At 35.1% G+C, this 14,956-nt stretch overlaps 1 protein-coding gene across 1 annotated transcript in view; it reads left to right on the top strand.

The window, feature by feature from the left end:
- Positions 1–14,956, top strand: part of MALRD1 (MAM and LDL receptor class A domain containing 1) — a 234,685-nt gene that overhangs the window by 150,306 nt on the left and 69,423 nt on the right. Inside the window, exons 29-31 of the mRNA XM_036396321.1 lie at positions 5,180–5,305; positions 9,563–9,724; positions 12,135–12,292. Of these exons, the coding sequence (XP_036252214.1) occupies positions 5,180–5,305; positions 9,563–9,724; positions 12,135–12,292 (446 nt within the window). The remainder of the gene's footprint in view (positions 1–5,179; positions 5,306–9,562; positions 9,725–12,134; positions 12,293–14,956) is intronic.

Raw genomic sequence — 14,956 nt, 5'->3', positions numbered from 1 at the left:
CATTTCATAATTTCTGAATCTCAGACTACAGTTGACTAATGAAACCTTCTGGGGCTGTGTATTTCATAAATTCCACTTTAAACAAAGGGTGAAACTTGCAAATTAAATTTCCTTTAATTAAATAACATTTTCAACAATATGTTTGATAATTCCTATATCTCAAGTCTTGTGAAAGAGGGGAGAGAAGTGGTTAAAGTACTCCCACTAAACAATACAATTTAAACAACAAAAATAGAAAGGCAAATTTTCAACTTAATTTTTAAAGCATTTCTACTCAGGAAGGACCATAATTTCTAAATAGACAAATGGTGGGAGAAAAGGCTAATTTCCATTTAATATACATTTTATGTTATGTTTCGTTTCATACTGCTGACATGGTGGTGTTGTACTGTTGAGTGAGTACAGGTGTTTCTCTTGAAGAGCAGAAGTGAGACTCTTGTTAAACAGCAGCTCAGTGCACGTGAACTTGAGGCACACCCTGCTTTCCAAAACAGCTCAAGGTCTTATTCACTGTGCCTTTAGGAACCATAATAATTTGGAATTCACCCTGTGCCTTTCAAAAGCACAAAGCATTGGCCAAACACAACTTCCTACAACCTATGTCTTTAGTGCTGTAATGCTAGAGCATCTCTTCCTGTGTGATCAATCGCTTCTTTCATGTTAAGTCTTTTAAACATTTACTCTGTGTCACCAAATCTATGATATTTAGTGCTATCTATTAAACTTAGATATTTTTGGCCTTATCCATTTTGTTTCAAACAATAAAGATCTAGAGCCTATAAGACTGATATTCAACCTGTCTGGCTCTTTCTGTGATTTTAGATGAAATGGATATCACAGGAATGTTTGCATCTTACAAAACATTGGTACAAGTAAGCTCTTGTACTCAGAGAGTCAGAGAAATAGTCACTGACCTGTTGCTGTCCTCTAGTTGCAAACTTAAAGGAAAGAATGGTTTTGTGAGTTCTTTCCTAGTCAGGCCTTTCCTGGTAATTGGGAAAAAAAAGTCTCAGTTAATAATACTTTATTTATCAGCTATCTCCAAATGAATCTCGTCATGTCTACAAATTCTGTCTCTATTATATGGGTTTGTCTTCCATAGATAACATATACTGGAAATGGATATAAGATAAAGATAGCTGCCAGCTTATGACAATTTATTTGTGGTATGCATGATGCGCACTTGTGTGCTTTCTACGTGTATACAAACACACAGAGAAGTATCCTTACTAGGGAAGATCTCTGCTGGTATTCTGAGAATTGCACTGTCCAACACAAAATATGCAGAAAGGAAAGCACAAGTGTATGTAAATGCAAGTTCTGTGGGAACCATCATTAATATGCATATTTTGTAGGGTTTAGTGATCCAGAAGCCAAGCTAGCTCTATTGGCCTCTTAAAAACTGCTTAGAAGATTATGTGGCTCCTTGCTGCATCAATACAAAATTGTACTTAACTGAAAAGTGATATCCTGTATATGCTTTTTCCTTCTCAAGTCCTGCCATTCCATTTGGTGAAGGGATTTGCATAACATGCAGTCATTGGCTACATCTAAAATACGTCTTGTGTCAGTTTCTTGTGGTGTCCTGGTTTGGAAAGGCTGCAATTCTGTGGGGAAAACCAAATAAATGGGCACAATAAAACATTTCAAATTTTCCATACCATAGCAATAGATTGGTTTTGTTGTTATTTGGTCTTGGGGTTTGTTTTTTGGTTTTTGTTTTTTCAATTAATAAAAATCTAATCACCAAGTATTTAATGTAATGGAAAAAAAGTGATTTATAAGGGTATATGTGCTGCTCCCAGATAATTTTGATCTACGAGAAAATAACTGTTTTAATTACTCTATTGATTCTTGTTAATATAGTTATTTCTATGCTGCTCTGAAGGTTGGTTGTTACCACAAGCTATTCAATTCTTATCTGTACTTGTGTTTTATATTCTATAATATTTTATTTTGGTTTGGGGTGATTTTTTGTTGCCTATAATGTTGGGTTTTTTTCTGGGAAAGGAATGGATTATGGTCTTTTCACTTGCAACATATCTTACATAGTATTCAGATCCCACTGATTTTTGGACTGAGCAACTGGAGAAGACCAGAACATAATGCAAAAAAAAAGTAATTAGTCCAAGAAATGTCCAAGAGTGCTGGAAATAAGTAAATTTAGTTGGAACTTCTGTTCTTATTAAAAAACCAAACCAAAACCAGCTTAAAAATAAAGCTGTTCATTAGGAGACATTGTTTTGCTTTATACTAAATCTCTCTGGAGTGATGTTAGGTTACTGTTCTCCTAATTCAGTACTGATAGATACAAACTCGGATTTTGGCAGCCTTCTAATTTTGAGGGCAAAAATGGGCAAGATAATATTTTAAATGTCTCTCTTTTTCTTTGTTCAAAGTAGTTTCTAACATATTTTCCCATATGTTCTTCAGTGTATTTTTTTATGATAAAATTAATTTTTCTTATATTATATTTGAAGAATATCTTGTAAAAATGAAACTTCTAAGCTACAGCTTCTATGTGGACTTGTCTTTAGCTTTGGATTTGCTGACATTGAACTTGCATTTTATGGTCAAGTTGCATTGTATTTCTTGTTTTGATTTAATTCTTAGCTGGGGTAGGAGTTTTGGCCAGAATGAGTGTACTATGGAAAGTTGATTTTTTATGCCATAATTCCAAGTAGAGGTATTTATATTTATGTTTGGTTACACTGTGCAATGCTAATGCCAGCATGTTGATTTAAAGAGGGATTTTATTTCTCTCTGCCAATGACTGTAGCAGAAAAAACATCATTACCATAAATGTAACCTGATACCCCTAAAAATGACATATGAAAAAGGTCTTACTCCAAAAGGATAAAATTCATAGATATGTAAATATGTGTTCATGACATTCACACCTGTTGAGACAAAAAGTTTCATTATCTCTGTTGGCATCACACATTTTATTTTAGGATAACATTATTAAAGGCTGGTTTATGGTATGTTTGAAGTACTATAAAGTTGCTTGTTTTTTTTAAAAAAAAGAACAACTGTAATTTAGTGCTAAATATAAATGATAGAGTAACATAACATCACATAACATAAGGAAATGCTGTGGAATATGATCAGTCACAAAGCCATGGATTTTCAAAAGTCACTCCCCCGTATGGTGATAATGGAATCCTTTCATATGCAGTGAAAATCACTGTATGCTAATGGATCTGCAATTACCTAATTTCTGTCATTATTTAAGCCATTGAATAATGGCTTAAGGAAGTAGTTTAATTTTCCAGTGCATCATTTCCAGTGCAGAGGGAGGGAGTGGAAAGAAGGGTTTTAGACTCTTCTCAAAAGTACCTGCTGACAGAAGGCAATGGGCACAAATTCAAAAACCAAGAAATTTCATGTGAACACAATAAACCACTTTACTGTGAGGATCACCCAGCACAAGTAGTTGTCCAAAGAGGTTGTAGAGGCTCCATCTATTAATATTATCCAAAACCCAACTGCACATGGTCCCTCCCAACTTGCTGTATTAGAGGTGGCTGAAGCAGTGGGTTGGGCTAGAGAGGTCTTGTGAGATCTCTGCCAACCTCAACTATTATGTGTCTTTCCAGAATTTAGGATGAGCCGTACTAATGAATTCTTGGTGGTACCTTCAATCAGGTTTTATCACATCATTTTGGAGAGGTGTGAAAACTGCCTTAACCATCACAAATGCCTCAGTCAGTTTTTTTCTCAGGAGTCTGCTCCTCTGCTAATGGCTCTCTGCCATGTGGATTGCCTGTAAAAAGCAGCAATGGATTTTCATTTATTTAAGGCATGCATGGCAATTTGTTTGCAGTGACTAATCAGATCAAACTGACAGTCAAAAATTAAAAGACAAAATAACGAGACAGATATCAATTTGGAAAGATTTTTTTCTGTGTGTCAGTGCACATGGGCTTCTGTATTTCAAAGCTGAAAATTTAGGTATTGAGGTTCTGCAAGTAACCAATGTTAGCAGTGATTTATTTCTTCTTTTTTGTACTATCCATTTAAAATGTATGGATTGCATTTTATTGCTGTATTGTCACTCTGTTTAATATTACTTCGAGTATATGTTGGAACTAAACCAAAAGTTTAGTTCTCTTTTCCTATTCTGCTTCAATGAGAATGCAGTTCCTCAGTCTGTAAAATTCAGTAAGTACCACTATTTGAGGAGATTAATAGCCAGACAACAACAACTACTCCTCTGGAAATATGGGCTTGCACAAAGGCAAATATCATGGTGTTCTGATCAGACTGTGTTTAACAATATGTCACATTTTAGTCACGTTTAAAGGGAAAAATGAAACACATTACAATGAATACAGTCAAAATAAATTCTCCTAAATGTCTTTTTGCAGAACTTGAAGCTATAGACTGAAAGGCAATCTAAGGTTATCAGAGTGTTTTTGAAGTGTTGCATTTAGGGTTATCAGAAGTGTTTCAATTACTGTTGGCTGAAATTATGCATACAGTGCACTGAACTAAAAAATAACTTAGGTAAGTTCGTTTTTAGGCTTAGAGTCTAGGGATGGCTGATTCTCAGTACTCTGGACTTGAACCCAATGTTTTATGTGCAAGCTACTAAGTTACACTCATTTTATGAGATGATTTTCACTCACCTTCAGAGATGAACTCAAATTTTTGTAAAACAGATTTGCATATTATATACCCTAAGAGAAATTTCTCAGCAGTTCACACAATCAGAGCAGCAGTTTGTCTAAACTCTACCAAAAAAAAGGGTAAATGTCTTATAAAGGCTCTAAAAGTTTATTTATTATGCAAATGTGTATAACAGTGATTTTTCTGTTTAAAATGTTATTTTCAAAAAAATATAATTATAAGCAGAATAAAGCCTTTTGCCTGTCTGCTTTTCAACAGCTCACAGAATCCTTTTTTTATAAATGTCTACAACAAATATACCAGGGAAACAGTTATGTTTATGCTGGATTCAATTTTCTTCCAGCCAAAACATCCTACTTTTGAAGCTTTGGGCAAGGCAAATGCAGTAGTCTAGAAATATATAATTAAAACATTTAAAGAGTGAGACCAAATAACATCTGTTGGAAGCAGTAAAACCCTGAAGCCATGATGTATAATAGTTAAAAAATTAAAAAGAACATCCTTTGATCTAATTGCAATATTGATTTAAATGTCTTGTTGGTTTCAGTTGGAGAGAATCCCAGAGAATGCCCCGCTCTCACTGATTTTGTGTGTGGGAATAAGTGCATAGAGTCTCAGTTCATCTGTGACTATAAACCAGACTGTGAAGACCTATCAGATGAAGCTGACTGCAGTAAGTATCTCTGTGTGTTAATCTTCAATTAAAATTATAGTTTTAAATTCTGTAGTATAGTTAAGGTGAGTTCATAAAGATGATTCACTTAGAAGATGATCACAAGCAGATTGCCTTGTCCCCAGGTCAAAAGTTCTGGTATTTTCACATCCTTAGAGATATTTGCTGCAAAAGTATTCAAGAACGGTTTACTTGCAAAAGTATAACTAACTAGAACCAAAGGTTAAATACTCAAAAAAAACCCCTGACACCAAGGCCAAAACCAGCTTAGGGATTAAAAACATACTTGAGGAATTAAATCAATGAGTTACAATAAAAATTAACTCTGAGAAAAAAAAATAAGCTTGTTTATTAATGGAGAAAGGTTTTGAAAGGAAATATCAATGTTGAATGGAAAAGCTAAGCAAGCAAAACTTATGTATAATAGCATTTAGGAATGATTGTGCCATAAAAAGGTGAATACTTAAAAATAAACTTGACTTTCCTGTCAAATGAATTTTGCCTTTGTGATCTGAGTAGTGTGAGTACAGTTTCATTGTTTGATCTTGCTTCTACCTCAGAGCTATGAAAATATTTTACTGTCATTTCTCTATTACAGAACAGTTGGAAAAAAATTGAGTCTGTTTATCTTTGCCTAAGTCCTAATGAATACTGAGACACAATTTGTCTGAAGGCATTCTTTGCTGGGGCTGATTGAGATGGAAGGACACAGCTCCATTTGAAAATCTGAATCAAGTTAATGGGCTTTCCAATTCAGGCCTGAAACTCAGAAGCAGTAAAGCATTGTGCCTTTGTTCCTGCTCCATATCTTTGTTTATTTACAATTACAGTCTGGACTGGATATTTGGAGCAGGAAGATTAAGTAGTCCATATATGCAGCTCAGTAATGAGTCTAAATGTTAGTCTTTGAGCTGGAGGGTCAAATTCTGCCATAATGCAGGTATGCTCAAAAGTAAACTTGCTAGATAGAGTAAATGAATCCACACATCAATTCAATGTTCATCCTTTTTGGAAGTAAAAGTATTTCACTGAAATAAGGCAATATTTTGTGACACTTGGAAAATCAAGGGCCTTTTTTCTTGAATGGGGTTTCTACATGCTCGAGCGGACAGGATTACAAAAGTAATGACCCTTTATTGGACAATGCACATTATAATGTTTTTACCAGGCTACAGACTTACATACTTACTAAAAAAGATGCTAAGATGTCTATATCTCACTATAGGAGATTCTAGGAGTCTGAATCTCACTAACTATAGGAGATTTAACTTGGAGTTTCTCCCTTTCATAAAATAAAATAGCAGTTCTGACGTATAAAAGCTGAATATAGTGTTACTATTTCTGATCTCTACCTCTTGTAGTACTTTGTGTTGCAGTGAACTTTGTGAATCATATTAATGGAAATGAATTTACATTGAATGATAACTTAAGAATACTAGGCTTTTAAAAGTAGAGTCCAAGATAGATTTTAAGCAGCTAACCTGTATTTCTTGTATAAAGCTTTAGTACTTTTTCAGGACTTAGGCAAAGTAAGTGCAGGAAAATAGTCTGTAAACTCACCCTTGTAACATTTTCCAGATCTAACAGATAAACACTAAATTAAATTACTGTCCAAAGTGAACTGTTGAGTAAAGATATTCAGAAAACTATAGAGACACTTGATTTGTTCTCTAAATATTGTTAGAGAATATAGTAGCTTCCTGGGGGAGGGTGTTGTTCTGTTTTCTGGAAGGACTCTTTTCTTAGTCAGATAATAGATTGGAACATTTCAGGCCATAAATTATCTTGAATCACAGTAAAGAAACTCTGTCTTTGCTATACTGAAGAAAAGCTTTTCCAAGGGAAGAAAAAAATAATTGTTGATATTCTCTTCATAGAAATAGACTGAAATATCTTTTTATTGTTGATGGAAAGGCTGTATATACATCAAAATACTTTCATCAGTCTTTAGTCTTGCTGTTTCTATGGAAGTGTAATGCAGATATACAGTAATCTGACATTCAGAATACTCAGATAAGCCGTGGGTATATTTCCCTTTCTGCTCTATTTTAGTTCCAACAAATGATGCCTTATATTTAAACACACTTTTTCCCTGAGCATATATCTTATAGATGGGAATAAACAACGTTAAAGGGCACATAATGCCTCCTAGATAAGGAAACATGATTTTTAAATGGAAAGACAACAGGACCTGCTTAATCAGAAAAGAAAGTACAACAGGCACAGAGAAATCTCTTCATAGCCTAACCTGTCCCATCACAACTGGTTATGGCCACATTTGTCTGCAGTTTTCTCCTTTGCACTGAGCTCAAGGTCTGAGCTTATTTCACATTCTGCTATAGTTTTATACAAGTGTAATTCCAAAGAAGTAAATGGACCATAATCTACTCAGCAGCAATTCCTGTATGCAGGATTTACAACAGAACCTGTACAAAATGAACTGCATCCACGTAGGCTGGTGGACTTTTTTTTTAATAAACTCATGGTAATTACTTACTCTATGTTTCATTCAGTCCAGTCAGGCAATCTTGCAAAATTTTGATTCTCTTTCGATATGCTGCTGGAAGTACTGAGGTGAAAAAACCACACCTGAAAGCAGTTTCAATTTTCATGAATTGCAGCCAACTATACAGACAGATTTGATTAATAGCAAACCTCAGTGTTGATGAACCAACTAGAGGAGTGCTTGAATTATTGAAATAAAAGCAATTTTTCCAATAAATGGAGCAATTTTCTTCTACTGGCTTCTAAATAGGGTGTATGCTTACCCACAAAAAAACCAGCCAGCAGGTGCAGATGGGTCATGTGACTTTGTCAACCCAGTAAGTACTGTTCATAAATATTTATTAGTAATTGCCTTCTGAATGCACTGCTAGCATATTAGGGTAAAAAAAAATGGTCAGGTATTCTATTGTGACTAGTGTAAATCCTAAGTGGATTTGGACTTTGATTTTGTTAGAGATACACAAGAAAATGTATTTTCTTTTTTTAAAATAATGGGTTCCCTTTGTTCTTCCTCTGTGTGAGGTTATTGTTGGAGTTAGGCCTTTATTAGGCTTACATGATGTTTGTAATACACTGCCAATGCAGATCTGTGCTTAGGAGAAACACTTCAGTCCTTGCAGTACAGTAACTACATTACAGTGCTAATTCTCCCCCTAGCATACAGGATTTTGATCCAGTGAATAACCTATATTGGATCAAAACTATACATCTTTTAAGATATTTGTTTTATGCATTTAACTAAGGTGACACTTTTTTTTACAGAGAACAAAAGTCCACAGGGTTACAGGGTGTGTGCAGACCTTGGTCATAAGCAGTTTTATGATAAAGATATTTTCATAAAGAATGGCCTCAGTTTTTCTTTTAGCATCAAAGTAGAAAATAGGAAAAAAAACCAAACAGATTAAAAGGAGGAAATTAAATCTATAATTTTTATCTATATCCTTTATACACAGACAATGATATATAAATAGTTTTATTTGAATATTGCAGAATATTTCTAGATAAAGGAACATAGTCTAAATCCTCAAACCCATTCTGAACAGTCACAGTCAGACTTGTACCTAAAATGCATGGCTGATTGTGATGTTTAATAGTTTGTAACATTTTTCTGAAGTCTCCTCACAGGTGTTGTCCACAGTCACACTCAGCAATTGTGTAGCTGCCTCTGCTTTATAATGAAGGAAAAGATGTATTGGAGCCAACAGAAGAGATTGTGGTGCTATTTGATTCATCTGTACCACACCATTTATATCATTTTGTTGATTAACTACTTTTCCAAAGTAACCTGAAGCAGCAGAGTTAGAAGTGAGCAGTTTAATTCAGACCTCCTAAATTTAGTCAGTGTCCTAATCACTAGAACATATCCCTCATCATAAAGCTGCCATCAGACATAACGTTCACAAGGCCAACATGTCCTTATGAAAAATGCCACTGTGGAAGGGCAGTCCAGTTTTTCTAGCTAATTGTCTGGAAATCATTCTTTCCATTTACCTTGGATAAGAACTAAATTTGGTGAAGTCATTGGTTTGCCATGGGCATTCATCTGTAATAAAGTTTATACCTGCTCTTAAAGTGAAGAATGAGCTTTTCCTTTCCCCATTAACTATCACATATTATTTATGTCCATGCATGAAATTCAGGGAATCACAGTGTTAGCCATACAGAGTCCTTTTCATTTCCATTTTTAGTGTGCACACTATAGCACCTTTATGTAGAGCTGAGATGATAATTGACTTTTTGCTGTATTTTCAGGTTACTACACAAGCATACCTGGAAGCTGTAACTTTGAAATACAAGATCAAGAGTGGACAACTGTATGTGGATTAACACAAGACACTAGTGATGATTTTGACTGGAATATTAGCAACAATGCTGTCACAGGGCAAACACATCCTCATACTGACCACACACCAGGTATTGACATGTGTACTACATCACTTCTGGGAAAATGAAATATTCACAGAATTTTAAATAAAACCTACAAAAAATGTAGATCAGTGCCAAGATAACAGCACACATCAGTGTGATCAGCTGATACATGGGAATGGTTCAAAACTGTGCCAGGAAAGGCTCAGACTGGACAGAAGGAAGTATTTCTTTATAGGTGTGGAGGCCAAACACTGGAACAGGCTTCCTAGAGGTTTTGAGTGCCCACAGCCTTTCAGTGTTTAGGAGGCATTTGGACAATGCCCTTAACAAAATGCTTTATCTTGGGCAGCCCTGAACTGATAAGCCGGTTGGACTAGATGATCATTTTAGGTCTCATCCAACTGAAATGGTACTATTCCTTTCTATTCAACTCCAATAACAAATTTCAGATACATAATGTCAGCTTCTGACATTAAAAGATGAATTCTCTGATGAAATTTAACTGGCTAGAGTAATACTCATCTCCTTGTCAATATTTTAAATAATCTACTTTTCCTGAAGTGTGCTCCCATTCCTAATGAATTTTATAAAAACATTCAACCATACGCAGGATGAGGAGCAAAGTGTGGGGCTGTGCGTGAAATGCCTGAGGCTCCTGCCTTGATTTAACTTACCTCCTTGACATTGGCTTGCCAGAAATGTTATTATAGAAGTTCATCTCAAGATATTCCTGACAAACTGCTACCACGATGCCTGTTGATTGTCAGGAGAATGAAATAAATTGATAGGCAATTACAATGTGTTATGTAGTGTGCATAATTATATATTGTATTACATAAATATTAAATAAATATTTAAATAATAAATATTAAATGAATATTTAAATAAATATTCTTTATATTATACAATATATCTGGGTGGGACATTAATTTCTATCACAAATGTACCAATGTCTATTTGAGAAGTAATTAACTTTGTTTTCAGAAGCCTGGATAGGTAGAATCTCTATCTTAATTTCCATCTAATCAGCAAAGTATAGTTGATATCCAATCCAGAAGTATCAATATCTTTACTGTTTTTCTCTTGAGTTTGTGAGCAGCATCGTCTCCAGGTTTTGACTCTTTTTTTTTTTAATTTATCTTTTCAAAATCAATAGAGACACCTTATCATGGGTGGCTGTAGCCAACTTCTGTCCAACTTGTTTATCCTCCCTTTTCCTTTATTCTGCACCTGCTGCAGGAACTGCTCACCTGATCATGAGGGAACTGCTTATCTACCACAAATCACAGTTTTTGCAGACATTCCTACCACTTTATGTCGAAGGCTGTAAATCTGGAATTTACATTCCTCTTGGAAAGGGACAAAACAGACAAGGTAGAGGTAGAAACTACTGCAGCTGTTCCAGGCAAGCTGTTTCTTGCAAATAAGTAGTTTGACTTGCTTCCTTGCTGTTACTTTGATGCAATGAGATAACAAAACAACTACTAGCCCCTGGCTTTTTAAGGAGATTTTGTGTGTTTTTCTATTTCAGTTTCTCTCATTTAATTAGTTCTTTGTTTCTGTGAAATTACCCAGCAATTGTAAGAAAAACACAGTTAATACGCGAAAGGAAAACAAAATTAGAGCAAAGTGTTTACAAAATTATCCAGATTTGTAATTTACTTTTAAATTACCCAGGCAAGATATATTCACATTAGCTACAGAGGAACTGCTTGTCAGAATTGCCAACAGCCTGTAATACTTGGAAATATCCATCAGTCCATCAGGTTTAGGTTGGATATTAGGAGAAGGTTCTTCACCCGGAGTGTGGTTGGGCACTGGAACAGCTCCCCAGGGAAGTGGTCACAGCAGCAGCCTGACAGAGCTCAAGATACATTTGGACAATGCTCTCAGGCACAGAGTGTGACACTTGGGGTGTCCTGTGCAGGGCCAGGAGTTGGGCTTTGATGATCCTTGTGCATCCCTTCCAAGTCAGGTTATTCTATGATTCTGTTTAGCACAAGGGACATCTAGGACAAGTGACATCTTTTTATACTGAGACAGGAGAGACTTAGATTAGAAATTAGGAAATTAGAAGGAAATTCTTTATTCAGAATGCAGTGAGACACTGGAAAAAATTTGTGTGGAAGCTGTGGATGCCCCATCCCTGGAAGTGTTCAGGGCCAGCCTGCATGTGTTCTGAGAAGCCTGATGCAGGGGTGGCATCCCTGCCCATGGCATGGAGTTGGAACTAGATGACTTTTAATGGCCCTTCCAAGCCAAGCTATTCTGAAATTCTGTGAAATACACAAAGCATTAGCAAGGAAGATCGCCATACAATATGGTATGGTATACATTTATGTGGCAAAAAGAAAAAAAAATAGTAGCATCTGTGTTTATAAAAATGCTTACAATCTAAAGCAAAGCATAAAATATTATTGAAAAACCCTAAATTTTGTTTTGTTTTGTTTTTAAGGCAAAGGACAGAGATTTTTGTATGTCAACTCATCCACCCAGAAGGAAGGAAACAGAGCAAGGATAACTACCACAAAATTCTTCCCACCTAGTCTTGGGGTCTGCAGAGTTCGCTTCTGGTTCTGGATGTTTCCCTCAAGGCAAACAGGAGTCTTAAAGGTAAAAGTCCTTCTACCACATTATGGCATAACAATACTTGCTTTAGTACTATTTGCATTTTTGTGTCTAGGATTAGCAAAATCTCAGGAATTTATGCTAACAAAACTTCATCACAACTTACTGCTGTTAGACAAATCTTCTCCTGACAAGATCAAGTCACAGTTCTGCTTTAGTTTTCATTTCACTTGAAGTCCTTTCACTACATGTGTAAGAATAAACACTGCACATGTGACTAGCATACTAAAACCTACCCAATACTAGCACAGTTCTCTGCAAAATTCACTCTAACATAAAATATGGAAAATTTCTAATGTTTAGTGGTTAAAATTATGTTTTAAAAATATTAATGCAACTGTGTGTGAAAGGAATTTTTTTAAAACAATTGGAAATAAGGTATTTAACTGTATTAACAATTATAGCCCAAGTTTCCATGAAACTGTCATCTTGCTGTTCCCCAAGCATCCTTAAAAAGTACACTTTTGGTTTTTAAGTAATCCAGTAACAGTCCAAGCAGGGATGTGACCCCTTGGCAAACAGGTCACTTCATGTGACTCACTGTATAAATATGCTGCACAGCTCCTTTTTAAGTGACCTGAGAAAGACTCCTGTCTGTGGGGTTTGTTAAAATTTTGAAAATACAGGTAATTTTAATTTTTTTAGTCAGTACAGAATATTTTTAGTCCATGTTAAAAGTGAACAAGAATATTTTTGTAATCTTTGACATTGAATTAAGTCAGGAACTTTTTACCACACTGTTCTCCACTGGAAAAGATAATCATAGCACTGTTCCATGGGATTGTAGTGCAATTAAGCTGGAAGGGCCTCAGGTGGTCTCTAGTCCAACCCCTTGCTCCAAGCTGAGTCAGCTACAAGATGATGCTGGGTGGCTCAGGAATTTACCCAGTCTTGAAATTGTCCATAAATGGAGACTACTCAGCCTCTAGGGGCAACTTGTGCCACGGGTAAACTTTCCACTATCTTCTCCTTACATCCAGCCCAAGGATATTGTTATCCTTCATTCCACCTTTTTTCTTTTTGTTTTCTGTTTATTAGTAATTTTTTTCAGGATGGGATTTGCATATCAATTTTATCTCTAGCACCTAGTTTATTACTCTGAGTATTGCTGTAAATTTACTTATGGATAAAAAAAAGCTGTATTTCATGAGGTTTGTATAAGCAGCAGTAAAAAGCAAACATAAATTCCTTTTTTGACCTGTTGATAGCTGAAATACTGTGAGATTATCTATGATTAACTATGTTTAAATTCAAGTATCCTGGACCTTACAGCATGCAAGATTGATGATGAGATCCTTTGAAGGAGCTTTTGAATGTTTTCAAGCATCACAGAACACTTAGCATTTGTGAATAAGTAGATGTGTGTGGCCTATGTGTGAGTTAGCAGGCAGACAGCCAGAGCCTGCTTTTAATTGGACTTTTTCTTTTTAGGAAGACTAGTTTAATTTCCTCTAATCGCCTCCATTTCATGAAGAATTGTCTTACTCCCACATACAAATAAAGTTCCCTGTTTATGGCTTTGCTACAGGTATTCTTACATAGAAATATATTCACAACAGATTGAGGCACTCAGCAAGGAATATCACCTCATCACAGAATCAATTTACCTCTGTGGACATTTTGCACTATTCTATCAAACTAATAAGCTATTCAGTATCAACTGTTGCTGTTATTAAATCAAGAATATAAATTAACTGTACCCATTCAAGTGAAAAAGGAAAAAGCCTAAAAAAATACAAAAAAGAAAAGCAATAAAATCAACAGCCCAAAACTTCTGAAACAACAGCTCTGTGAAGATTTTTTTTTTTTCAGTTTGCACTGGAGGTGAAAGAAGTCAAACTGTAGTAGGAAGTTTGAATAATGTGCCAGAATATTATAACACCAGTACAAAAGCTGATATAGTTCTTATCTAAGAGACAGCTATCTGGTTGAGTCTGAATTAAAAAAAAAAAAATAAAAGGACTGCAGATACAGGGCATACTAAGGACATACTAAGATGTGTGATTAAAATGGCAATACAAAGAATCAGTAAAAGAAAGACTAAAATGAACATTGTAATGGTATAGGGAATAGATGTCATAGAACTACACAAAATAGTGGAGAGTTACAGGAACAATCCCATTCTTACTCAGAAAAGGAACTAGTCACTGAGGAAAAGGGAAAAGGAACTTGAAATACTTCTATTCTGTATTCACAATGCACATTTCAATTTCACAATTCCATTGTCATAAACTGTAATTTGTTCATAGGGAAACCAAAAGTCTGGGCTATTATTATTATTTTTAGAAAGATACAATGTTTAGAGCAACTCTTGCATTAACATAGAATGGATGCTATTTAAAAGAAATCTGAATACTCCTGCTTCAGGACTTCAACCAACCATTAATCAACAGGAGAAGAAAAATGCTTTTTAATGACTAAGAACAAACCCTCTAGCTTTCCTTGGAAGCATTTGGTAAGAGTCTTTGAAAGGGGAGTTATCCAGCACTAAATACAAGCCTGGTCAAATATATCAATCAATATCTTCTGGACAAAAATGCTTCTTAATACAAACAAATGTTGCTGCATTATGCTGCAAATGTAAATTTAAAAAACCTCACATTTCGCTTTGCATTCTTATGACTACTTTGTTGAATTTAATGGTGTAGG

The sequence above is a fragment of the Molothrus ater genome, chromosome 1 (genome assembly GCF_012460135.2).
Source record: "Molothrus ater isolate BHLD 08-10-18 breed brown headed cowbird chromosome 1, BPBGC_Mater_1.1, whole genome shotgun sequence".
Lineage (NCBI taxonomy): Eukaryota > Metazoa > Chordata > Aves > Passeriformes > Icteridae > Molothrus > Molothrus ater.
This window is presented reverse-complemented; position numbering and strand designations above follow the sequence as displayed.